Source organism: Orycteropus afer, unplaced genomic scaffold (assembly GCF_000298275.1).
Source record: "Orycteropus afer afer isolate SDZICR_OR568_19922 unplaced genomic scaffold, OryAfe1.0 scaffold00476, whole genome shotgun sequence".
NCBI classification, from domain to species: Eukaryota; Metazoa; Chordata; class Mammalia; order Tubulidentata; family Orycteropodidae; genus Orycteropus; species Orycteropus afer.
In genome coordinates this window covers 891,976-917,192 of record NW_006922063.1, presented here as the reverse complement: position 1 = coordinate 917,192, position 25,217 = coordinate 891,976, and the positions used below count along the sequence as shown (strand labels likewise).

Here is a 25,217-nt window from a genome sequence, read left to right as displayed (position 1 = left end):
CGAATGGGGGCTAACGGGTTCTAGCCCGTGAGATCACCGGAAAGCGAGGCGAGGCGGGGTGGGTTGGGGGCGGTCTTGCCTCTTCACTTATCTTGCTCGAACATATAGCGAAGAAGGTCGACCACTCGGTGACTGTAGCCATATTCGTTGTCATACCTGGGAAGGAGGAAGCGGAGGTCAGGGACTTACCTTCTCGACTTCCCTGCTTTTCCTCCTAATTCTCTTACTCCTTTCGGGAGCCCTTACCAGGAAATGAGCTTCACGAAGTTGTCGTTGAGAGCTATGCCGGCCTTGGCATCAAAGATGGAGGAATGGGGGTCGGTGATGAAGTCGGAGGAGACCACCTGGGCGTCAAAATTTAAAAAATAAGTGAGGGTAGCAGAGCCAGGACCACCAGGAGCTCAGGCTTGGGACTTTTGCGCCTGGCTCCTATTCTTATCTCTGCCACTTAAAGGCATGTGTCCTTTGGCCTTGGGCAAGTGGCTTGACTTCTCTGACCCTGTGTTATTTGCTGGGTGGGGGTGGTGTGTAGATGTCATGAAATGAGGACTGTAAAGTGTCCAGCACAGGCATGATCAAGGCCAGTGGTTCTGCCTGCAGAGGACTGACCAAAGGATACTCACCACAAACACCCCAGTGCTGTACTAATAACCACCACTTCCGGGGAACAGGGGAGACAGTATGAACCTGACAGCGCAGAGGCCCTCTCCCAGGAGTGTCCAGGAACCTGCACCTGGACAAGTGGGAGGAGCTAGCTAATGTGGCACTGGACACACTATCTGGGGTGGAAGGACCAGCAAGCACAGAGGCTTTCGGATTTTCACCCCAGTGTGGTCAGAAGCCAGGAGTCAGTAGATGATGCAAACGGTTAAGCGCTTAGGGCTATTAAAGGAAAGGCTGGGGGTGTGCATCCACACAGAGGTGCCTCAGAAAAAAGACCTGGCGATCTATGGAAAGTTACAGCTGTGAATACCCAGTGGTGTGCAGTTCTACCCTGAATCACATGCAGTTGCCATGAGTTGGTTGACTTGCTGGGCAGTTGGCATTTTTTTGGGTGGTGGGAGGGTTTTCAGCAGGAGGGTTTTCTGATCCCATTGAAATAAGAGGTCCTGGCTGCTTTGTGAGAATGGACTGGGAGGAGCTGAAGCAGGGAGATAGCACCAAGGTGGACAGGCAGAGGCGGCAGCTCTGGGAGCGCAGTGGCAGTGACATCTGCGTCTCACAGGGAAGGCACTTGGCTTGGCCATGAAGAATTGCTGAAAAAATGGGAGCGATTGTCTTTGATTCATTAAGCGTATACTGCGTGTCAGCTGTGTGCCAGGCCTGGGCTAGGGAGGTGAAAGGATAGCCCCCTAAATCTTTGCTTTTGTGGAATGGGGCCAACAGTGACTGAAATGAAATGTCAGATATGAAAAGAACCACAAAAATAGCATCTCTGGGGTGGGGTGGGGAGGAGGTCTTGCTGAGGAGGTAGGTTGTAGCATTTGAAAGAAATGAGGGCAGACTGTGGGGCCTCCAGGGGGAAAAGCTTTCTAGACCCAAGGAACATCAAAGCCAAAGGCCCTGAGGCAGAGAGCTGTGTCCTATCCTGGCAGCTCCCTGGCAAGTGTGAATTGTGCCCCTCCCACAGACACATCCTCCCAGGGTCCCTCCTCCTCAGCCCCTACCTCATCCTCGGTATAGGCCAGGATGCCATGCATGGGCCCTTTGGCTGCCACTTTTATGGCCTCCTTGATGTCTGAGTACGTGGCAGGCCGGGCCAGGCGGCAGGTCAGGTCCACGACAGACACGTCTGGTGTTGGCACCCGGAATGCCATTCCTGTCAGCTTCCTGGTGACACGTCCAGGGATGGGAGTCAGAACCCAGGGACTTCTCCCTCCATCCCCCCTTGCCCTCGGTCTTGGCCATGCCCTTGCTTTCCTTTCGCTTGAAAGAAAGTGAAGGCTTTCAGGGCCAGTCCAGTCCCCCTGGGGTGTGCCCTCCCCCCTGCCTGCAGCATCCTGCCTTCATACCCTTTGAGTTCGGGGATGACTTTGCCTACAGCCTTGGCAGCCCCGGTGGAGGCTGGGATGATGTTCTGGTGGGCACCCCGTCCATCTCGCCAGGCCTTCTTTGATGGCCCATCCACAGTCTTCTGGGTGGCCGTGTAGGAATGGACTGTGGTCTTGGAGAAGAAGAGGGCTGAGGTGAGGCCTTCTTTCTGTTCCTGAGCTCCCATGCCTCTGTCTTTCAGGCCTGGGACAGTGGCTCGGATAGGGAGACTAGTGGGGCAGGACACGTGTATGCCAGGGTTCAGCCTTGCCTGAGAGTTGCATAGTGTTTTAAAAGACTTTACCACCCATGGGGCTTTTCTCTTCAAACTTAGTGTGTTAACTGTACGTGCCAAGTAAGTCCTGGGGAAGAAGAGGCTGGTTTTCCCCGCCATCCCTCCTGCCCCAGCCCCTTGTGCTTGACTCACCATCAGTCCTTCCACGATCCCAAATTGCTCATGGATAACCTTGGCCAGGGGGGCCAGGCAGTTGGTGGTGCAGGATGCGTTGCTGAAATGGCCCAGGTGTAAGGGCTCTGTGAGACGAGATGCAGAACCACCCCTCTACCCCTACCCCTCTTTTGGGGAACGTCCACCTGGTTTTGTGAAAAATCAGGTTGGGGGACGACATGGGTCATTGAGGGGGTGCCATCCGAATGAAGGTGCTACCAGAAGTGTGGCTGGGGGAAGCTCCCTCAAGTATGGTCTCTAAAAGTCTTACATTTCCAACAGATGTTTTTAGGGTAGCATTTACATGATTGCCGTTTCGACTTCAGGGAAGAGGAGCAGATCTGTGGATCTATGGATCAGGAAGCAGCAGGGGTCTCATGGGAGTGGAGGTGGGGAGTTTTGGGGGAGAGGCTCATCCCTCCTCATCACGGACTAGCGTGTCCTCTGGCCACCACCTGTATACTTCTGAATGCTGCTCCATGTCCCTTCTTATCTACCCACCCCCACTGTTACCTGACGATTTTCATGGTGCCAGGGTTATAGTCCTTTTCGTTCACACCCATGACAAACATGGGCGCATCTGGTGAGGGTGCGCAGATGACCACCCGTTGGGCACCTGCTGTGATGTGGTCCTAGGAAGGAGGCACAGGGGTTATATGGTGCTTCAGTGCCGCAGCGCCCTACCCCACATCAGCCCCGGCACCTCTCACTTACCGAAGCCGCCTCTGTGGAGAGGTACACGCCTGTGGACTCCACCACAAACGGGTTCCCAACGGTCTTCCAGGGGATTTCTTTGGGCTGCTTGCTGTGGAGGGAATGGCACAGCTGTGAGCCGGTCCCTCTCCTGTGTAGGCCTCAGCTTCACAGTCCACAGCCTTCACAGGCTCAGAGGTTGACCAGACACCTTCCTGCCTAGCCTGAAACCTGTGTGCCTTTCACCCACTCAGCTGTCACAGATGGACCCTGTTGGCCTTGCTTCTCACCACTGCCCCCCTACCCACCTTGTGGGCACTTTTCTGGTCTGCCCTGCCTCTGCCTCCCCTGGGTATAAGCTCCCACTTCCTCCACCTATGCCTCAGCAGACCATCCCAGATGACCTCCAGCCAGGTCGGACCCTTTCTGCGTAGACTGCACCGAATGTCAACTGTGTGAGGACCAAGTCTGCCCTGCTGCTTCCCCTTCCAGGTCCCCAGCCCTCCCAGGGGAGGTCTGAGACAGCCTTGGGGCCAGCAGTAGTTAATGGTTTATATTAGAAAAGGAAAAGTAGTTTTACTGCTTTATAAACTTACATTTCTTATTGATTGATTGATTGATTGATTGTGATTTGGGTGAAGATTTTCAGAGCAAATTCACTTTCCATACAGCAGTTCACATATACTTTGTCTCATGTCATTGACCACAGTTTACCACAATGCAACAGCTCCCCTCCAACTTCCTCCCTATAGTACCACTTCCCAGTGTCCATGTCTCCATACTCTCCTGCCCCCTGAGCTGTCTCCCCTGTGCATAAGCAGCCCTTCCTTCTCCCATGATTGTTCTCTCTAGGGCATGTGTCTACTTGAGGTAAATGTTTAACTCACATGCCTGTACTTTTTTTGGCTGGAAACCACAGGTGTGGGTTCAATTCCAGACCTGAAGGTTAGCTAGGGGCCATAGTCTCAGTGGTTCCACCAGGCTCTATTGGACTAGCAAACCTGGTCCCCACCTTCTTTTTTCCCCTCCAAATGATTTTGAGTTTTGTTCCACATTGTTCTCCCTCTCTATCCAGGATCTCCTACATCCCTTCCAAGTGGATGACAGTGGTAGCCGGGCACCATCTAGTTCTTCTGGTCTCAGAGTTGTATAGGATGCAGATCGGGTGGTGTACCAGTCACTAGTAAACTTACATTTCTATTTGATGTTTTGTCAAATGTTTCTATTAGAACTATATCACACAGGTAGTATCACTATACTACTTGGTATTGGCAAACAACCAATGAATGAACTGTACTGGGCTTTTCTCTTGCGGCTGCAGTTGCTCTGCACTTGCTAGCATCTGGCTCATCTGCTAGACCACTCCTTGGCAGCAGGGTCTGGTCTGTTTCTTTGGCCATTGAGCCTGTACCCCCCTACCCTGGGCAGGGGCTCAACTGGTTTTTGTAGTTGTTTTTATTAGTCATTCCATAGACACCGTGTGCAGGTGTTGTAGGTGCTTTCCTGTGAAGTGCAGGGAATTACTTGATATGGTTCTTCTAGCCACAGCCTTTGTGGCTCCCACCAGATGCCTGGGTGGAACTATGTAAATGTGAGCTGCTTGTGGCCCACAGAGGGGATAGCTTGCTAATAATGTAAGTAAGGTACATGGCACCCCTGTGGGGCTGGGACCTTGGAAATAAGGTGTATGGAACTGTAGCATGGGTATTGGTCAGTTTTGCCATTCCACTAGGCTTGAAAATGAGCCCTCCTGGAGACAGAAAGGAGCTCTGGTAGCACAGTGCCTAAGGCCTTTGGCTGCTAACCAGAAGGCTGGTGGTTCAAACCCACTAGCCACTCTGTGGAAGGAAGACTGGGCAATCTACTTCCATAAAGATTTACCGCCTCAGAAACCCAAAGGGGGTCACTATGAGTCGGAATCAGCTTGATGGTAGTGAGTTTGGCGTTTGAGAGGCAGTAAAGGGGGATCTCACTGTCATTAAGAAAGAATCAGTAGTAGAGCATGTCCTTGGACCCAAGATCCCTGTGCTGGAATGACTGAGAGAGACCTGCACAAGACAGAGTGTGGTGGGCTTCCTTGGCCCATGGAGTGAGAAAGCTGAGTGCCTTCAGGCAGGAGGCTAGCTGGCGGAGTGGGGTGCCTCCCTGGGCATGCATGACAACTGAGTTTTGTTACACTGGCCTGAGGAGAGTGGAGGCTGAGGCCAGAGAGAAGTGTGCCTGTGGCACGTCTGAGAAGAAGCTGTCCTGATGGAAGAATTGTATTGAGAGCATTCTTGACCCTGAACTTGAACTTGAACCTGTTAGTTCCCTGATAAACCCCATAGTCATGAGTATTGTGTGTGAGTTCTGTGTGGCCACTGCAACGAATTATCAAACCCAGCTGAGAAGTAGAGTGTGCTGAGGGCGGGATAGTTGGTGTCAGAATTGGTAAAATGGTTGGATGTGGCGCCCGGCTGACTTCAGTCTCATAGGAACCAGCCTTGGGCTGTTGATGGTGATTGTCTCTCCCCTTTGTGAAGTCAGAGGAGGCTAGCACCATACCCTTTTTGTGACCTGTATTAACCTCCATCCTGCTTAGGCCAGTGTAATCCTCACAACCCAAGGAGTAAGTACTATCATTATTCCCAATTTATAGGGGAGGGAGCAGCGGGCAGAGTTGGCTGGGAGAGCAGGCAGGCAGGCTGGCCTGAGGGTCTGCATGGCCATGATGAATGAAAGAATGAGCAGTGAGTGAGTGGCCCTTTCTCCCTGGGGTACCATGCATGGGTATTCTCTCCCCAGCCATCTGCTCTGTCAGCCCAACTAGCCAACTAGTTCTTTTCTGACACCCCCCTTTCCTGCCTTCCAAGTTGGCAAACATTCAGTTGTCTTTACAGATGTGCTGAGCTGACATAGGGCAAAGAATGGACCCCAGCTTCTGCCCTTAGTTGTTTTGAAGATTCCATTCATTCATTCAGCAAGGAGGTACTGAGTGCAGTAATTGCTCTAGGGTTACTTGTTGGTCCCACCTGTGCCCTGGGGTACCAAAGCAGCAGTGGTATGGGTACGCTGACACACTGACAGTTGCCTGTCTGCAAGGAGGTTGGGGCTTGTGGCGAACATGCCCTTCCAAGTGTTCCACTCACATGTATTAACTCTAGTTGTTTCCTAACTGGTCGCAGCAGTGGGCACGGTCCCCATCTCTGTCATACTTGAGGAAACAGGCTCAGGGATGTCCTCTCTCTTGCCCAGGGCCAAGCTAGGAAGGGGTAGAGCAGGCCACAGTGCGCACAAACAAGGAGGACTTGTGCTGAGTGCCTGGAGACTGACAACAGAGCAGGGAGGTAGGGAGAGAAGGACCGAGTTGCGGTGTCCAGAGAAGGCAACACTTGAGTTGGGGCACCCACGGAGGGCACAGACATTCCCGTGGCAGGAACAGTGGTTCTCGGGCTGAGGGGGACAGATAGCATGTCTGAGTAGCGACTGTTCTGCTGGAATTGTTGGTGTCGTTTGGAACTCAGGTCAAGCACCTGCTTCCATTCCTACTGACATGCTCTTTAGTACCAGCTCCCCTCAGCCCCCCACAAGCACACAGGGACCTCTTTACCATTCACTTTGCCCCAAAAAATAAAAAGGGAAGGACTGAGAGTAGACCTGCTAGGAGGGAGGTGCCTTGGAAACTGCAGACCGTGCCTAGGATTTGGACCTTGTGGGGGTGAGGAAGTCCAGGTGAGACAGGCGGGAACTGGGCTGGTCAGATCAAGCGCCTGCAACTGACATTGTATTGGAATCAAGCCTGCGTGTAGACCACCTCGTAACTCTTGCTGCTGGCACCAAAGACTAGAAGCTTAGGCAAAGTAAGCTGCACTTCAAACACCCAGATCAGTTGTTCAGGTTCCTCACTGGATGCCCACCAGGTACAGAGCAGGCACAGTAAAGGTCAGTGTCACCGATGAATGGCCTTCCACCTGAGCAAGTCAGGAGCAGGAGCCCCTTGCCTGGACTCGAACCAGGGTCCAGAGACGTCATGCATGTGCAACATCCCAGAATAAGTCATTTCAGGCATCCCAGCAGCCTTTGCAATGGATTCCATCTTTGTTCGACAGCCCCCTACTTCCTCCATGAGGGTGCGCCTGATTTTCATAACATCACCCATTTTATGAATGGAAATGATACATTTTGTCCCGCCTGAAAACCTTTACAAGCCCTGTTGTTGTTGTTGTTATGTGCCGTCGAGTCAGCCCTGACTCATAGCGACCCCTCCTTGGGTTTCCGAGGCAGTATCACTACGGAAGTAGGATTGCCCAACCTTCCTTACAAGCCCTAGGAGATCCTTTGTTCCGAGAGAGACTGGAGGCTACATCTCTTCCTAGTAAGCTCTCTTTTTCTCTTTAATAAACCTCTCTAATAAATGTTGGCTTGGTGTGGACACTCTGCCTCTCCTGATCAGTTCTTTATCGGCAGAAGGCAAGGACCCCAGGTAACATCATGGTGGGCCAGCCAGGGAGAGACATTAAGTGTCCCGAGTTGGAGAGGTCTGTGAAACCCCAACGGATGGACGAGTAGCTGCCAAGACTTGATTTGTCTTGTGGCTCTCCCTCCTGGTGAGTAGACCTATAATCCAGAACCTTTAAAATTAAGTCTCCGCAGGAACCAAACCTTTCTTTCTCCTGATCTTATTTCTCATTTTTTTCCTTGTTTTCTTTTTATTCTTTTTTTTTTTTTGGCCTCACTGAGGGATGGTGTCCCTGGTCTGAGCCATGAGGCTGCCAAGAGCAGCCTTGGGCCCAGCTCTGATCACACCATGGTTCCGTTAGGTGGAGTGACCCCCGCCCCCCAAGCAGGATGGCTGTGATCAGGGTTGGGCGAAGAGCTGGGAAGCCCCAGGGAGCTCTGCCTGGAACCCTGTGGCCTCAAAGCTGTCACTTTCTTTTCTTTGACGTTGGCGCCATCTAGTGGCCTTTTCTGTGCTTTTTCATCCTTTTCTCCCTGAATTTGAACTTCTCATTCTCTTCCCTTGAAAACTGGATACCTGTTGGGCGAGTGCCTTCCTTACCGTTTGTTACTTCTACGCACTCTGTCTCCACCTTTGGGGATGCTTTCAGTGTCAGTATTTTCTCCGAATCTCGTCTTGTAACTGTCATTTCTCCTCCTTGTATCTGTGAGCTGTGGATCCAGAATATTTGGACTCAGAAACTTTTCTTCTTGTCTTGTTAAACGTTTGTGTTTTTGCTACTCAGTTTCCTATTTTGAAGTTGTCCCTGTAAGTGGAACCTGGATTTGGTGTAAATTAGGTTGGATAGAAGACACTTTCATTGCCTGGAGGCACTTTCTCAGGTTTCTGTCCTTCCCACCCCCACACCATTACTTTGTTTCCAATTCCTGAAGTTTGACTACAGTTTTATTTCTTCCTTCTTGGTCCCAGTCTTTGGGAAAATTCTTCTGTAATTCTGTAGCGTTTCCCTTACCTCCTGCCCTGTGGACAAGCCCATCTTGTTTTTGTGAGAATTCAGGGTGACCATCTTGGTGTTCTATGGGAGGGTGAAGGGGAAACTTTCTTGTCTGATTGGACACCTTTGTCCTTGCCATCACAGCGCTGGGATTCAGGGTTTAGAGGTATCTGGAACCTGGCCCAGTTTCATGTCTGCATTTTCATGGCTAGTCAGCCAGGGTGCCATCCAGTGGCTGGCTGGTCCGTGTCTTTCTGAGCAAGGGAGACACCCCCGCCCCCTGGAGATCTCTCCAGAAAACCTTCAACCTGTGACTTGGCAGACTCAGCTCGGACCCAATGATTGCTCCTTGAGAGGCAGCAAAGGAACCTTATTTCAGGTAAACTTAACGTTGGTTCTAATCAGAGATTTGAGCTTGTAATCTGGTCATTATGAACCAAGGTTGAAGTTGCTGAGCCTGCGCTGAGGGCGGCAGCACCCGGTGTCTGAGCAGGGGATGTGAAAGCAGCAGTCCTTGTCCCGTTACGGCCATTAAACTAACCTGTTCACCGACTTTTCTGTTCTAATTTTCTGGTTGTTTCTTTTGTAACCAGTTTTTGAGATGGGTGACAGCCAGAGCGTACCAGAGGGCACTCCTCTAGGATGTATTTTAGGACCCAACTCATAGCGACCCCTCCTTGGATTTCCGAGGCAGTATCACTACGGAAGTAGATTGCCCCATCGTCCTTCCGAGGAGTGGCTGGTGGGTTTGAACCACCAGCCTTCTGGTTAGCAGTCAAGTGCCTTAGGTACTATGCTACCAGAGCTCCCATAAATTTTGATACTAGTTTGCAATTAGATTTGTTTTGTTCCTGCATTGGCAAACAGGGCAAGAAAATGTGTGTGTACACACACACACACACACCAACCAAACCAAACTCACTGCTGTTGAGTCAGACCCAACTCATAGCGACCCCCGCCTTGGGTTTCCAAGGTGGTATCTCTACGGAAGTAGATTGCCCAACCTTCCTTCCGAGAAGGGGCTGGTGGGTTTGAACCGCCAGCCTTCTGGTTAGCAGTCAAGTGCCTTGGGCACTATGCTACCAGAGCTCCCGTGTGTGTGTGTGTGTGTGTGTGTGTGTATGTGTGTATATACATACACATATATATATACATATATGTGTTTATCATTGTACATATATATATGTCTATATATTTTTGGAACGATAAAAATATATATCTATCTTTGTATCTATGTATGTTTCTATTTTTTTTTTGCAGTACCACCTGGCCCCAATACACTTTGGGAGGGGTTAAGAAAAATGGCTGAAGAATGGTAGTCTCTCCTATAACACCATTTTACATATATATGTCTGATAGCACTTTCAATACCTGAAGTGTCATCCGCCACAGGCCTCCTGACTATATGACAAACATATCTCCCACCTTATAATTCCCAAGGGGGCCAGCACTGCCACTTCTTGTACTGGTGGGACCCCCATCAGCCCAGGAAAGTGTACCCCCTCTTCTCCTAGCCTAATTCTTGTACCTGCCAGACCTAACCTCCTAATCTGTCCCCCTCTTTCCCCTATACTGATGCCAGAATTGGTGCCCTAACCTTCTTCTGTGGGACTTGGGTCTGGAAGCAGATCAAACCCTCCAGTGGCAAATGTGGGTAAGTTGCTTCCCTTGAGGCAAGTGGTAGGCAGAAACGGAGAAACCACCTGAGCACAGGTCCCTTTTTCTGTTCCTGACCTAGGACTATGTAAAGAAAAATTGGGTAGTTTTCCAGAAGACCTGATGGATTCAGAGATGAATTTATCAAGCTTAGTCTAACTTGTGATATGACCTGGGAGAATGCAATTGTCATTTTGACTCGCTGCACTCCAGATGAGAATATGGGATCCTAAGACGAGAGAACATGGAGACACTACCTGCCCTCCTCAGTGGACCCCATACTTGGACCAGGAGGAGAGGCGGTCCCAGAGGCTGATCTCAGTTGGGACTGTAATGAAAATGGCAGGAAAAAGGCTAAACATTTGGTTACTTGTGTGGTAGAGGGAATGCAAAAATACGTCACGACCTAGTGTATTACAACAAAGTTAAGGAGGTCACAGAAGTGGAAGAAAACCCAGCTGTGTTCTTGGGGCAGCTTACAGAAGCATTTAGGAACTCTACTAACACCGATACAGACAGCCCAGAGGGCAGGGCTCTAGTGGCCATGCACAGTATAACACAATCAGCCGTAGACATGAGGAGGAAACTATAGAAGCTGGAGGCAGGCCCCCAGACCCTGCTCTCACAGCTCGTAGAGGAGGCCTTTAAGGTATTTAACATCAGAGACTGGGCAGAGGAGGCAAGGAAGCCTAGGAGAAGAGAGAAAAAGGTCCAAGTGTTGGCGGTAGCCATACGAGGACTTCCATCTCATGGTAACCATGTGGACCAGAACCATTTTGCACCACTGAGAGAACTCGGAGTCAGGCTGGATGGCTTGGGCCCAGACCAGTACAGATGCTGTGAGGAAAGGGGCCACCGGCAGAAGGAGTGCCCTGACACCCTAAAATGGGCACCTGGTGGACCCTTCCTGTGGGTCACCTCCCTTCCTGGCTCCCCTGCCTAAGGATGTAGAGCCCTACTATTGAAGGTACCCAGAGCCCCCGGCCAGAAGACCATCATCATAACATCCACAGAGCCTCAGATAACCACTGAAGTGGAAGGTAAAGACATTGAATTCCTTTTAGATATGGGGGCTGCCTACTTTGTCCTGACTCAACCTCTTGGCCAACTCTCCAACTGTGACAGCATGGTAGTAGGGGCCGACCGAAAGCCTAAGATAATCAAGTTTACCCTTCTTATTTGCAGGGTTAAAGGGAAATCTGTCGTCCACCCCTTTACATACCTGAATGTCGAGTCCCCTTGTTAAGACAGGACTGGCTCTCCAAACTGAAAGCCATTGTTTCTTTGGGAGCAAACCCTTAGGAGAAAACCTGCTACTTTTAAATGCAGGACAAATTGTGGGCATGAAATCTCTTGAGGTGTGGTAGTTATGTCACTTTGTCAGCTTGGCTGGGCAGCTGGTGGTAGTTATTCCCCAGGATGAGACTGGCAATCAACTCCATGGTGGGATCTACCACAAGCAGCTGAGTAGCTGCCTTTGGGATGTGGTCTGCTTCCTGTATATAAGGAGAAGCCTTGGGAATGGTGTCTAGCCTATGGCACGCTTGGACCCTGCATGTAGCCATGTCGTTGGTCAGCAGCCTGCTTTATGCTCTGCCGACCTTGGCCTGCCGTGTGGTTTGGTAACATCGGGACTTTGTCAACCTTGGGGCTTCTCAGCCTCAGCATCCAGCAGCTGTCTGAGTGAAGAAACGCCTCTAGCTCCAGTGGGCCAGGAGCAGGAGCAGAGCTGGATCCCAAGGTTGAGGGGCTTTCACCCAGCCCCTAGAGCTTGGCACTTTGAATTTGGACTTAAAGCCTCCAAATTGTAAGGATAAACTCCTGTTTGTTAAGGCCATCCCATTCCTGTCAGAGCGGCACTAGGTAACCAGAACGGAATGTAAATACAGAGAATATTCTTGACCCTGGACTTAACCAAGTGCTTCCTAGATTATGGGACACTTCTACCCCAGGAAGGGCTGAGAACATTGACTCTGGCCTCATTAAATTGAAACCAGGAGTACCATACCCCTGGAAGAGATGATACCCTTCGAAGCCTGAAGCACAGAAAGGAATAAGACCCATTTTGGAGCATTTTTTATAGCATGAAATAATTAAGCCTTGCCAGCACCCATGCAACACACCTACCCTTCCAGTGCAAAAGCCAGGTGGCAGCTATGGGTTTGTTCAAGACCTCAGGGCAGTGAATGGGGCAGTGGTCCCTGTACATCCAGTCGTCCCTAATCCCTCTATCTTGCTCATCCAAGTGCCAGGGAAGCCCAGTAATTCTCAGTGTTAGACCTAAAAGATGGTTCCTTTTGCATATCTCTGCACAGCACATGCCAATAGCTTTTTGCTTTTGAGTGGTGGGACCCTAACACTCAGGAGACCACTCAATGTACCTGGACTCACTTAACCTCACAGTTTCAGAGATTCTCCCCCATTTGTTTGGAAATGCTCTGGCTGGAGAACTGAGGGAACGACAGTTGTCAGATAGTATATTGTTACCATATGTAGATGATGTGTTGATAGCTATTCCAACCACAACAAGTTCAGAAAAAGTACTCTATTGGTACTAAACTTCCTGGGGGAACAAGGATACTGAGTGTTCCCAAAAAAGGCCTAAGTCTCAAATAACAGGTACAGTACCTGGGCTTTACACTAACTCCAGGGAAGTGGATTCTGGTTCCAGAGCGGAAAAAGGTTATCACTGCTTTACTGGCACCTGCCACCAGGAAGCAGCTGAGGGGCTTCCTAGGGATGGCTGGATTTTGCCAAATTTGGATCCCTAACTTTGGTCTTAGAGCAAGACCCCTGTATGAGGCCCTCAAGGGGGAAGAGAGAGCCCTCTTGGACTGGATCCCAGAATGGCAATAGGCTTTTGACAAGCTAAGAACAGACTTAGGGAAGGCTACAGTCCTAGGGTACCCAGATTTAAGAAAACCCTTTAAACTGTTTGTGCATGAGAAGCAAGGGGTGGCTGGAGAGGTCCTCAGGAAACTGGCCCTACACCCAGGCCCGTAGCCTATTTCCAAAGCAGCTTGACCCTCTGGGCCAAGGATGCTAGGGTGCCTCTGGGCAGTTGCAGCTACTGCCTTATCCATGAAAGAGGCATCCAAGTTTTCTTTGGGACAACCCACTGACATACTGACTCCCCATCAGGTACAGTGTCTGTATTGGAAGCTAAAGGGAGCCATTGGTTTTCGGGAGGCAGATCACTCAATATCCAGTAGTACTCCCAGACACCCCAGAAATCACTTTGAGGGTTTGTCACACTTTGAATCCAGCTACATTTTTACCTACCAGAGAAACTTGACATTTAGGCCATGACTGTGTACAAGTAATTAATGAGGTCCACTCGGGCCAACTGAACCTTCAAGACACCCCCTTAGAAAATCCAGGTGAGGAATGATTTACAGATAGAAGCAGCTTTGTGGAGCAGGGAGTCCACAAAGCAGGGTATGCAATTGTTAGCCTGACACAGGTGACAGAGGCAAAGGCTTTGCCCCCAGGGACTTCAGCCCAGAAGGTGGAACTAATTGCCCTCATCTGGGCATTGCAGTTAAGGAAACAAATGTCTATTAGTATTTACACTGACTCAAAATTCTCTTATTGTACATGCCCATGCCGTTATCTGGAAGGAGCAGGGAATGTGGACAACTAAAAACTCTCCAATAAAATGCAAGGAATTGGTGCTTGAATTCTTAGAGGCCATTAATCTTCCCAAACAGTTAGCAGTTATTCATTGCAAAGGACACCAAAAGGGAGAGAGTTACACAGTCCTCAGCAATAACAGAGGTGACTTGGCTGCTAAACAGGCAGCCCAAGCATCTGGGCTTGAGACTGAAAAAGTTAGCTTTTATTCCCTACAAGTTGGAGACCCAGCTTCCCCAGTATTCTGAAGGCAGAAAGGAGGAAGGAGCAAAGAGAGGATTTACCCAACAGAGTCTAGGTGGGTGGCTAGTCAACGATAAAGGAATACTCAGTGCTCTCGAGTTTAGACTATGGACGATTGTTAAAGGCCTTCCACTCTGCTACACACTATGGAAGAGATGCATTAGTTAATCTGAGCAGATGCTTTTGTGGGAGAAACTTATATAAGGTGGTTAAGCAGGTGGTACTCAATTGTGAAACCTGCCAGAGGAATAATCCTGAGTCACACCCAATACCCCCTCTGCTGTTAAAGCCAGTCCAGGATAGAGGAACTTACCCGGGAGAGATCTGGTAGATGGGCTTCACTGTCATGCCTCCATGCTGAGGCTATAAATATCTGCTAGTCTGTGTTGTCAGCTTTACAGGATGGGTAGAAGCCTTCCCAGCTAGGACTGAGAAGCCCACTGAAGCGAGTAAGAAAGTAAGACCTTCTCTTGAGAAAGTCAGGAGACTTTGAAGATCTCTTGAAAGAGATCCTCCCCAGGTATGGGCTCCCAAGGTCCTTGCAGTCTTGACAGTGGCCTGGCTTTTATAGCCAAAGTTAACTAAGGATTATCCACAGCTCTGGTGGCGTAGTGCCTAAGGCTAAGGCTAGACTGCTAACCAGAAGGCTGGCGGTTCAAACCTACCAGCTGCTCCTTGGAAGCAAGACTGGAAAATCTTCTTCCATAGAGATACTGCCTTGGAAACCCAAGGATGGGTCACTATGAGTCGGAACCGACTGGACAGCAGTTTCTGTCATCTTCTGCATCCACAGCTTTGGGAATCACTTGTAAGTTACATGCAGCCTGGCACCTTGAATCATCTGGAAAGGTAGAAAGAAGGAACCAGGCTTTGAAGAGAACTGTAGCTAAGTTATGCCGAGAGACCTGGGAGTCCTGGATGAGACTGCTACCAATCACCCTCCTGAGAATTAGATCTGCCCCTAGGGGTGATCTGAGACTCAACTCCTATGAAACATTATATGGTCGGCCTTGCCTCACTACTGACCTCCTAAGGGACCCTGAGCTTAACAACTCCCTATGGTACATCATCGACCTGGGACAGTGCAGGAAATCTGAAGGGAGTATGTAACAAGATGCTGCCTGGCCCAGAGAAAGGAATGAGCACTTCTATCCGTCCAGGGGTCTGGTTCTCCTGAAATCTTGGAAGGAGGGGACCCCTGAGAGGCACTTACACGAGAAGTGGAAAGGCCGCTTCCAAGTAATCTGACTACTACAACTGCAGCCAAGCTTCAGGGAGTGTCTCCATAGATACATAACTCTAGAATAAAACTTTTCCCCCACAGAAGGTTGAGACACCACCTGACTGGGAGGAACTTGAAGCCCACTATACTTGTGTATCAGGAGCTCTGGTAGCATAGTGCCTAAGGCACTTGACTGCTAACCAGAAGGCTGGCAGTTCAAACCTGCCAGCCACTCCTCGGAAGGAAGATGGGGCAATCTACTTCCATAGAGATACTGCCTCGGAAACCCAAGGAGGGGTTGCTTGCTATGAGTCGGGTCTGACTCGACGGCATATAACAACAACATACTTGTGAACCGGTTGAAGACCTGAAGTACCTTTTCAAGAAATAGGACAGACAAGGCCAATGGGTTCCCAGCATCTTTTTCTTCTTGTGTGGACTCTCTTACCATTTGTCTTTCCAGAGAATTCCCAGAGTACCTCACTCACACGTTTATCTGGGGAACAGCCTGTGGGAATCGCCTGCAGGCCTGCTGGATCTGTCACACGTCCACCAGGAGCAGCCTCCCCAGGTTACTCCCTTCACCCAGAAACTCAACTCAACGCATATACGTTCCTTCGAGGGACCCCTGATACCAAACTAGTTGCCTTGAAGGTACACCCGGCCATAGTAACAGACGTACCCTATGTTTCCTACCATATAAGGCATTTGTGACACCCAACTCCCAGAGGCCCCCAGCTATTGCTACTGCTTCTCATCACTTCCAACAGCTTACTGTCTTTATCTACGAGAAGCACAATGCAGCTAAGGCAACCTGGCCAGAGCCTAGCCAGACCTTCAGCACCTATGGGTGGGGCTACAACCCATTGGCTCCCTTAAGAGTCCCACAACTGCAAGATGGACCAAAGAGTGCCAAAAGAATGGGCCAGTCATCATATTCTTCTGTTTCCCAACTGAAGTTTTTGCCTATGAGCTCTTTGACGGGAGCATGGTCATTACATTTGCTGAGGAGGCAAAAAGTGGGTAGTAATCAATGATGCAAGGTCGTGTGGCGTGAGGAGTTTCCCAGGGATCAAATGAATATGCAGGATAAGGATAAGCTGCAGAAGGGTTTGGAGTAGGCTAGGACAGAGTGAAGACCCCTAAAAATGAATGGAACCCTCCCTGACTGCTCCTCTGGGAACCACACCCTACAACAGTGGGTTGATAAGGTAAACGGGAATCTGTTGTATGCACCTCCTGGACTTTGGTTTATTTGCTCCTGGGAAAAGGGTGACTCCTTCCTAGCCCTAAACTGTCTGGTACAGTAGTGTACAGGGGATGTGCTCAGTTGGCCATGTAACCCCAGCTGAGCAAAACTCCCGTATTTTCACTCCCTTGCCACCTTCTAAGCCCTTAACTAACCCAAAGGGAAGAAAGAAACAGGCTGCTCTTAACTTAATGGGCTTGGGAGTAGCCACCCTAGTGACCGGCAGTTTGACCAGGAACGTAATTTGTAACACTCAAAATGCCCAAAATATCTCTGCAGTGGTTGAAGAGGTGGCTAAAAATTCAGGGTAAGGACTCAGGGCCTTCCCAACTCCTTGCCCAGTGGGGCCCTAGATCACTTTTTGGCCCTGAACCACCTCTTGGCAGAGCAAGGAGGGGTTTGTGCCGTAGTCAACACATCTTGTTGCATGTACATTACCTCCTCTGGAGAGGCTGAGCTCCATGTACAGAAGCTATTAGAAAATGCCCAGTGGCTCAGAGAGTCCAGATCACAATTAGCTAACAGCTTACGGAATCAGATAAAAATCTCCCATCAGCCGCTTGGTTTTTGCCCCTAGTAGGACTGTTGGTGGCTTTGCTACTTCTATTTATCTTTGGTCCTTGTATCTTTAATCTCCTTGTTAAGCTTGTTTCTTCCAGAATGCAACAATTCCAACGCAAGCTAATGATGATGCAGAGATCCCAACCCTGGAAAGGAGCCTGCCGGCCCATATAAACCATTAGAACAGGTAGTGAGAGATTTCTACTCTGATAGGCAAGTTGCTGGCCCTGTGCCGGCTTGAAGAAACTACAGAAGAGGTTACCACCCATATTCCCCATAAAGATTTATGAGTATGAAATCTCTCGGGGGTGTGAGATAAGCAGGGGACCAGGCTGGCCCGGATCAAACAGCCTCTGACTCAGTATTCTTGGAATCTAAGCCTATGTGCAGACCACCACATAACTCTTAATGCTGGCGCCAGAAACTAGAAGCTTATACAAGATAAGCAGCCACACTTCAAACCCCCACAAGCTTGACCAGTTGTAAAACGCTGATAAACCTTCTGAGTTATTTTTCAAGTTCCTCACTAAGTGCCCACCAGTTGCAAAGCATGCATGGTGAAAGTCAACATGACCAATGAACGACCTTCCACTAGAGGCAGTCAGCAGGAGTCCCTTGCTGGGACTCAAATCAGGGTCCAGAGACATCATGCTGGTGCAACATCCCAGAATAAGTCATGTCAGGCATCCTAGCAGCTTTTGCAACAGATTCCATCTTTGTTCCAACAGCCTTTGCAAAGGAATCCATCTTGGCTGCTTCCTGCATGGGGATGCATCTGATTTTCATAACCCCGCCCATTTCATGAATAAAGATGATATTACCTCCCTCCCCCTCCCCTACCTAACAACCTTTGAAATCCTTTGTTCGGAGAGAGACTGGAGGCTAGCGTAGGTGGAAGCCTCTCTCTGTGTCTTCCTTGTGAGCCATTTTTTCACTTTAATAAACCTTATCTTTAATGAACTGTGGGTTGGTGTGGACACTCTGCCTCTCCTGATCAATTATCAGTAAAAGGCAAGGATCCTTGCTTAGCATCTCAGGACCCTGGTAGCACAGGTAGCTACAGAAATAGCAGTGACTAATAATTTACATTAGGAAGGTAGGTAGGTTTAATGTTTCCCATTTTACAGATTTTTAATTTTTCTGCTATCTTGAAATATGGTTCAATATATTTGTGTTTGGAGCATATTAAACATCTAATGTTAATGCTTTTGACATAGACTGTGAACACCTTTAAAGGAAGGACGAGTATTAATATCAGTGTGAGCTCTGTGAGAAGGGTGTTAAGTCAGCACTGCCCCAGTGTGATGAAATGAGTTCCTATATGTAGCCTTTTGCCTTTGGAAAAAGAGCCTGAGAAATTTTTTTTCCCCAAGCCCTGAGGAATTACCCTAGTTTCCTGCCCTAAAAGGTTTTTACTTTTGTCTAGGTTGATTGATATTTCTTGGGTAAACTGTAAACAACTTGGTTTGATACTTTTTGTCTGGTCCTGGGCTGCAGCATGTCCCATGATTGGTATGAAGCTTGCAGGGACTGGTCAATAGATTACGCAAATGAGGCGAGTTGTAGCCTACTAAGTAAATGGAGTATCTGTGGCCTACTGAGAGGAGACTGGTCAGTTTCATTGGTTTGTGGTCCTGGTGGGAGGGGCATAACTTAAAATTGACAAAGATTTTGTAAATATACCTACTCTTATTGTCTCCTTATCAGACATTTACAATAGTAAAAAAAATTTATTATCTGACTATTTTGTGCGTTAATGACAGTAATGAATGCTAAGGTACAAAGCGAGAGTGATGGTTAAGGTTGTGATGGTCAGTGGTTTGGCAGTTGTATTTTGGCAGCTTTGTAATGATGTAGTCATTCTCCATTTTGTGATCTGATGGGGTCATCCTTCATTTCCACATAATGCCAATTTTTTTTTTAACGACCTGGTCATTGGAACCTAACCCTGTGAATAAGTGGCGAATGAGTGTATAACAGCTAGCGCCACATAAGTTTTTCCAGACAGAAGCAGAAAGAGAAGCAGAAGGAAGAAAGAAGAGAGAAGCAGCAGAGAGAAGAGGCAAGGAACCTCCAACAAAGAGCTGTTACACTCGTCAAGTGCTGTACCGCTGAGGACAATGAGAGGTCCAGGAGACCTGCTTCCAGAATGGGCAGAGTTGGTGGTAGCAGACGGCAGGGCCAAGAGGAGGCCTGTCCTGCTGATAAGAGCTGCGAGCTGCCCTGCACTGAAGAGGGGAGAATGCCTATATGCTTCCTGATCCTGATCCTGAGTCATAGCCTATTAATCCTGTACCCTGATACTTCCTTAATAAACCACTTAACTCTAAGTATGGTCTGTGAGTTCTGTGTGGCCATTGTGATGGATTATCCAACCCAGAACAGAAGGAGAGAGTGCCATAGGAGGGCTGGTATCAGAACTGGTAAAAACGTGAGAGGGTAGAGATATGTCCGACCACCTCATGGGAATCAGCTTTGGGCTGATAGTGATTCTCATCATTCTTCCTTGTGAATTTAGAACTTCGCACCCAGTGTGAAAGGTGCTGTGTCAGCGTCCCAAGAGGTAGGTGGTCAGTGTGGCTGAGGCTGCTGAGTGGGGTGCTAGTGCTTGGGGCCCCCTCAGGAACTGAGATCTTATTTGTAGGGTGATGAGAAGCCGTTGGAGCATTTAGATGGAGTGACCTGGTCCAGTTGATGTTTTAAAAAGACTTTAGCTGCTATATATACTGATTGGAAGGCTTTGGTTAGATAAGGATGCTATTTCCTGGAAGGGGAAATGAATAAGTTTGGGGTTGATGGTGCATCAAGAATTTTAGACACGTTGGCTGACATGCCTGTGAGGAAAACATGCAACTGCGTATTTAAAAAGGATTCTTGAGTAGAGTGGGGCATCCTTCTAGATTAGTGCTTCTTAAGCCTTTTAGGGGTCAGGGACCTTTGAGACCCCCTCTCCAGCCTAGTACAGAGGCATGCACACATACAGTTTAGGGGGTTATGAACCCCACTGAGAGACTAGCATCCCGTTTTGGTTGCTCTGCATCCCATCTTAATGTTCTATGGGTGTGCATCAGATAGATGCTAGTCTTACCACTGGAAAACACTGATCTGTTGGTTATCCACGACCAGCCTGCCATTCTTCAATTCCACACTCCCCTTATATCTGCCATGAGTGGAATCATACTTAAACATGTACACCTGCAGGGAATAGAATGGATCCTAGTCTTGTGGTGGCAGGGACAGAGGAATGAGCATCCCTAGAGAGTCCCCCCACTGGTGAAGGTGTGGACCTGCCCCACATTGCAACTGGCAGCCTCCATCCATACAGCACCCCCGGAACCACCTCCCCACCCTGGTCCCACCCTTCCTGTCCACACCCTTTCTCGCTGCTTACCATGTATTCTGGGTCAATGAATGGATCGTTCACTGCCACCACCCTAACACCCTTCTCCATGCAGGCACGCAGCACCAGGCGGCCGATGCGTCCAAATCTGCCCGGGAACAAGGATTGTAAGGGCTAGCCTCCGAACCCTCGACCAGCAGGCAGAGGAGGGGTGGGAGAGGACAGGTGAGGGGAGCAGGCCCTCTCCAGGGGGTTGGGTGGGTGTCCTCAGTCTGGGGGAAGAAGGTGACCGCCCCAGTGGGTTGCCATCATCTCTGGCCTAGATGATCTCCCCAGCTTCATAACTGCTTTTCTCCTCGGTCCACCCGCCCCTACCCCTATTTTCCACTTTGTAGCTGGACAGATCTTTTAAATGGCAGCTCGGGTTATGTCTCTTGGCCTGAAACCTCCATATCTCCTTGTCACTGAACCAAGATGCACACTTCTTGTTATGATCGACCAGCCCCACTGCTGGCTTTCCCACTTCGCTCCCTACTCTCCCCGGCTGGTTCTTCACTAGCCACGCTGGCCGAGCTGCCTTTGAATGCACTGAACTTGCCCCCTCCTTCCCAGAGCCGCTGCTTGGCCCTCTGCCTGGAAGGCTCGTTCCCCAGCAAACGGTACAGGGGGTTGCCTTTTGTCATTCAGGTCTCACTGCAGTGTCACCTTCTTGCAGAGGCCTCTCTGACCATCCCAGCTAATGCTACCCTTTCCACTCTTCCACCACTGAATTCGTACTGTTCAGCACACACCACTGAACTCCCTTGTTCTTTTGGTTATTGTTTTCCCCACTAGGATGTGAGCTCGCTGAGCACAGGGGCCCCATCTACCTTATTCCGTGAGGTGTCTCCAGGACCGGCAGAATGAAAAGTACTCTTGGTGAGAAATGCAGAGGGGCCCCCAGTGTGTACCCAGAGGAGGGGTGAGGCCCCGAGGCTTGCAGAGCAGCTCAGGGGCCAGGGCAGAGACTCACCCATTGATGCCAACAGTCAACTCCTGAATCTCAGAAATCTTAGTTGGTGGTGGCGGCGGCGGCAGTGATGGCGGCAGCTCAACTTGTACAGTCTCAGTGACCAGCTCCGGTTTGGGCTCAGGCTCAGGCTGGGGCTCCGCCTCAACCTTGGGCTCAGGTGGGGGCTGTGCTCTGGGCACTATGGAGAGAGGGCGGGAAATGGGGGAGGAGGGACAATTTACTGCACAGTCAGAGTGAAAGAGATCAAACTACCAGCCAGAACCTGCTGCTAGTTCCCGGCCCTGAGTGGTCAACGGTCCAACCAGTGTTTCCCAAGCCTACCTGATCCACAGAATGGGAGGGGAGGGTGTAGGCCTGTTTTAAAGTATCAATGCCAGGGCCTCTGCTCTAAAGAGTCTAATTCAGTGGGCATGTATTTTGAACAATTGGTCTGAGTGATAGTCTCTGTGCCTCAGTTCTTTGTCTGTAAAAATGGAAGTAATAGTACTTGTCTCAGAGGGTAACTGGGAGGATTAGATGAGGTAATATACATGGTAGGAGCCTTGGTGGGTCAATGGTTAAGTGCTTGGCTGCTAGCCAAAAGGTTGGTGGTTCAAACCCACCCAGTGGCTCCACAGGAGGAAGACCTCATGGCCTGCTCCCATAAAGATTATAGCCTAGAAAACCCCACAGGGCCATTTGACTCTGTCACAAGGGGTCGCTGTGAATCAGAAATCAACTCGACAGCATCTAACTATGTGTGTGTGTGTGTGTGTGCGCGCGCGTGTGCGTGTATGGTGGCATAGTGCCTAAGGCACCTGACTGCTAACCAGAAGGGCGGTGGTTCAAACCCACCAGCCATCCTTGGAAGGAAGGTTGGGCAATCTACTTCCATAGTGATACCACCTCAGAAACCAAGGAGGGGTCGCAATGAGTCAGATCTGACTCCACTGCAGTGAGTTTGGTTGAGGGTTTAGTTTTGGTTTATACACACACATGGCGCTTATGATACAGTAGGAACATTCCACACAAGTATTTCTGTGATCATTGCCCCAATTTGTCTGATAATTGTTGATCTAGTTGAAACCTGTAAACCAAACCCGTTGCCATCAAGTCAATTCCAACTCATAGCGACCCTATAGGACAGAGTAGAACTGCCCCATAGGTCTATCAAGGCCGTAAATCTTTATGGAAGCAGACTGTCACATCTTTTTCCTGTAGAGAGGCTGGGGGGTTCAAACCATTGACCTTTTGGTTAGCAGCCAAGCAAGTAACTACTGCACCAGCAGGGCACCTCCTGATCTAGTTCATTGGTCTATATAGATTGTTCTAATGACAAGAACCACCTAGGGAGGGCTCTTCCTATGAAAATCTGGTTCAGTAGGTCTGCACTGAGCCTAGTACTCCAAATGGTTCTTATCCTCAGGGAAGTTTAGAAAATATGGGTGTATCATACCATATGAACCAACTGTATCAAACTCAGCTCTAGCCTCTCCAAACACACGCTCCCACATTGATTGGACTTTAAAACACCTGTGCTTGGAGGTGTGCTCCCACCTGAGCTGCAGGGAGGGCCTGAAGAGCGGAGAGGAGACAGAGTGGAGGCAGCCTGATAGACAGTAAGGGGTCTGGGCCGCAGAGGGCTTCAAGCTGGGGAATCAAGTCTGGGTACCAGCCTGGGTTCAGCCGCCTGAAGTGGTGTGGTCTCGCAAAGTTCATGAACCTCTCTGGCTTGGTTCCTGGGTGTCACATCTGGTCCTCCAACTGGAGGCTGCAGTGGTGACAGTGAGACGTCAAGGTATAGCAGCTTTTTTTTTTTTTTTTTTTTTTTGTTACAGGAGGGGAGGCAGTGAGATGCTAAGAGTGTCCATGAGGAAAGGGCGAGAGAAAGGAGAGGCTGGAGGTTGACACCGGAATCAAGGACTCCTGGGAAGTGGCTGGGTCTGGCGGGAGGTGGAGGTCGAATAGAGGCCAGGGCACCACTGACGTCTTCCTGCTGCCACAGACCTTGTAGCCTGAGGCTGGGCTATGGGTGTTTCCACTGGTAGTAGGAATTCATAAAGGTATTAGTGTTTATAGGTGACAAGTGACCCCGTGGTCATTGGTGACCTTGAGGATGTATTATGCATTCCTGGGGGTTCTGTTTCTGCTATCATGAAAGGGAGGGAGATTTGTCTATCTAGGTTGAGGATGGGTATCTGAGTCCACTAAGACCTTCAGGAAAAAACTCAGTCCTCCTTTCCCTACTTTCCCAGCCCCACCCCTCTCCTCCTGTCCACCCTAGTGGTGGGGTACATGGGCTGAAGGAAAGTTGCCATGCTGGGGCGGAAGAGTGAGCAGTGAGGAATTTCAGTGTTTGAGTGTCTGGGAGGTAAAACAAGGACATAGGTGGGTGTCCCCCAGTTAAAATGATGCTCCCATTTCCTGGGTGTTATCACGGGGCCAGGTGCTACACTGAGCTCTTAGCCAGCATCTCACTGAATCCTGGGAGGTACACACTATAAATCCACTTTACAGCGGGAGAAACTGAGGTTTGAGGCCATGGAGTGAATACTAGCAAGGAAGGGGTTAAGCCCAGTGGCCCTTAACCTCTCTGATGTTGTCTTCAGGGTCTCCTCAACCCTGCAGCTGGGAGGCTTCCCAGCTGGCACCTAGCCCCCAGAAGTGAGGCAACAGCCAGGAAACTGGGGCTGGTAGACGTGGGTTCGCCTGGCTGGGCTGTGTGTGCCCAGGGGCAGGGAGCAATAGCACTGGGCCCTCAAGTCTACCGTCTGCTTGCAGAGAGTCCTGGGTAAGCAATTTGCCCTCTCTTACCTCTGCAGGCCGCTCTGTAAAATGGGGACATTAAACACACTGGCCTCACGTGGGGTTGTGAGACTTCAGTGAGCACGCATCCAGGATTAGCATGGACCTGGTAGGTAGCAAGGAGCACTGGTGGGGTAGTGCCTAAGGCATTTGACTGCTAACCAGAAGGCTGGTAGTTCACACCCACCAGGCACTCCTCAGAGGGCAAACTGGGCAATCTACTTCTGTACAGATACCCCCTCGATACCCCAAGGAGGGGTCTCTGTGAGTCTGAGACTAGATGGCAGTGAGTTTGGACTTTTTTTTTTTTTTTGTAGGTTGTACTGCTCTTGCTGTGTGCACCAGGGAAGACAGAAGTCTACCAACATCCAAAGCAACCCTTTTCGCACAGGCCACCACGAACATCACACAATTATATAAGAAAACAGTTGGCCAGCAATCTTTGAGCAGTCACCAGCTCGCCTTTGAAATGCTCCTCGTGAGGCCCTCTTCTCGCCACCCTGACTCCTGCCTCTAGGCTGGCTCCTGAGTCTAACCTTTCCACCCCTCAGAAGTAGAGCAAGGCCCACCCTGCCCTGGAGGCAAAGTTCCCAGAGCTGTAAAAACCACTTAGGCAGCAAACCAGGCGGGTGAAAAAGACAAGGATGGAGGAGGGGGTGAGGAGATTTTGGGATTTAGGAGCCCCGTTCCGCCTAGGCCGACCCTCCCCTAAGCTTCCGGCCTCCTCCGTGGGCAGTGCGCTCTGGATAGGAGGTACTCTGGACCCGACGAGCACCCTGTGCGAGTGAGGCGTGTCCCCGAACCACGCTTTCTTCTTTCTCTGGGGCCCCACTGCTGCCTCCTTACCCGTGCATGGTTGTCTCAGCAGCTGGACAACGGTGACATTGGTGAGGACGACATCGCGCTTCGACAT

General features: G+C 49.9%; 1 protein-coding gene across 1 annotated transcript; it reads right to left on the bottom strand.

The window, feature by feature from the left end:
- Window positions 1-83: 83 nt before the first annotated feature.
- On the bottom strand, window positions 84-25,217 carry GAPDHS (glyceraldehyde-3-phosphate dehydrogenase, spermatogenic). The gene is made up of 11 exons (XM_007954841.1): window positions 25,151-25,217; window positions 21,521-21,698; window positions 20,560-20,656; window positions 20,257-20,363; window positions 3,194-3,284; window positions 2,993-3,111; window positions 2,459-2,540; window positions 2,013-2,164; window positions 1,668-1,830; window positions 247-344; window positions 84-156 (listed from the first exon to the last, which is right to left on the bottom strand). The coding sequence occupies exons 1-11, from the start codon at window positions 25,215-25,217 to the stop codon at window positions 84-86; spliced, it is 1,227 nt and encodes a 408-aa protein (XP_007953032.1).

Bases quoted from the DNA above. Each gene is read 5' to 3' on its own strand.
- GAPDHS (XM_007954841.1), bottom strand. From the start codon at position 25,217: ATGTCGAAGCGCGATGTCGTCCTCACCAATGTCACCGTTGTCCAGCTG. The intron at 20,364-20,559 runs GTAAGCAGCGAG...TATTCCCTGCAG, and splicing joins TCATTGACCCAGAATACATG to GTGTACATGTTTAAGTATGA. The intron at 3,112-3,193 runs GTAAGTGAGAGG...CCTCCTTCCTAG, and splicing joins TCTCCACAGAGGCGGCTTCG to GACCACATCACAGCAGGTGC.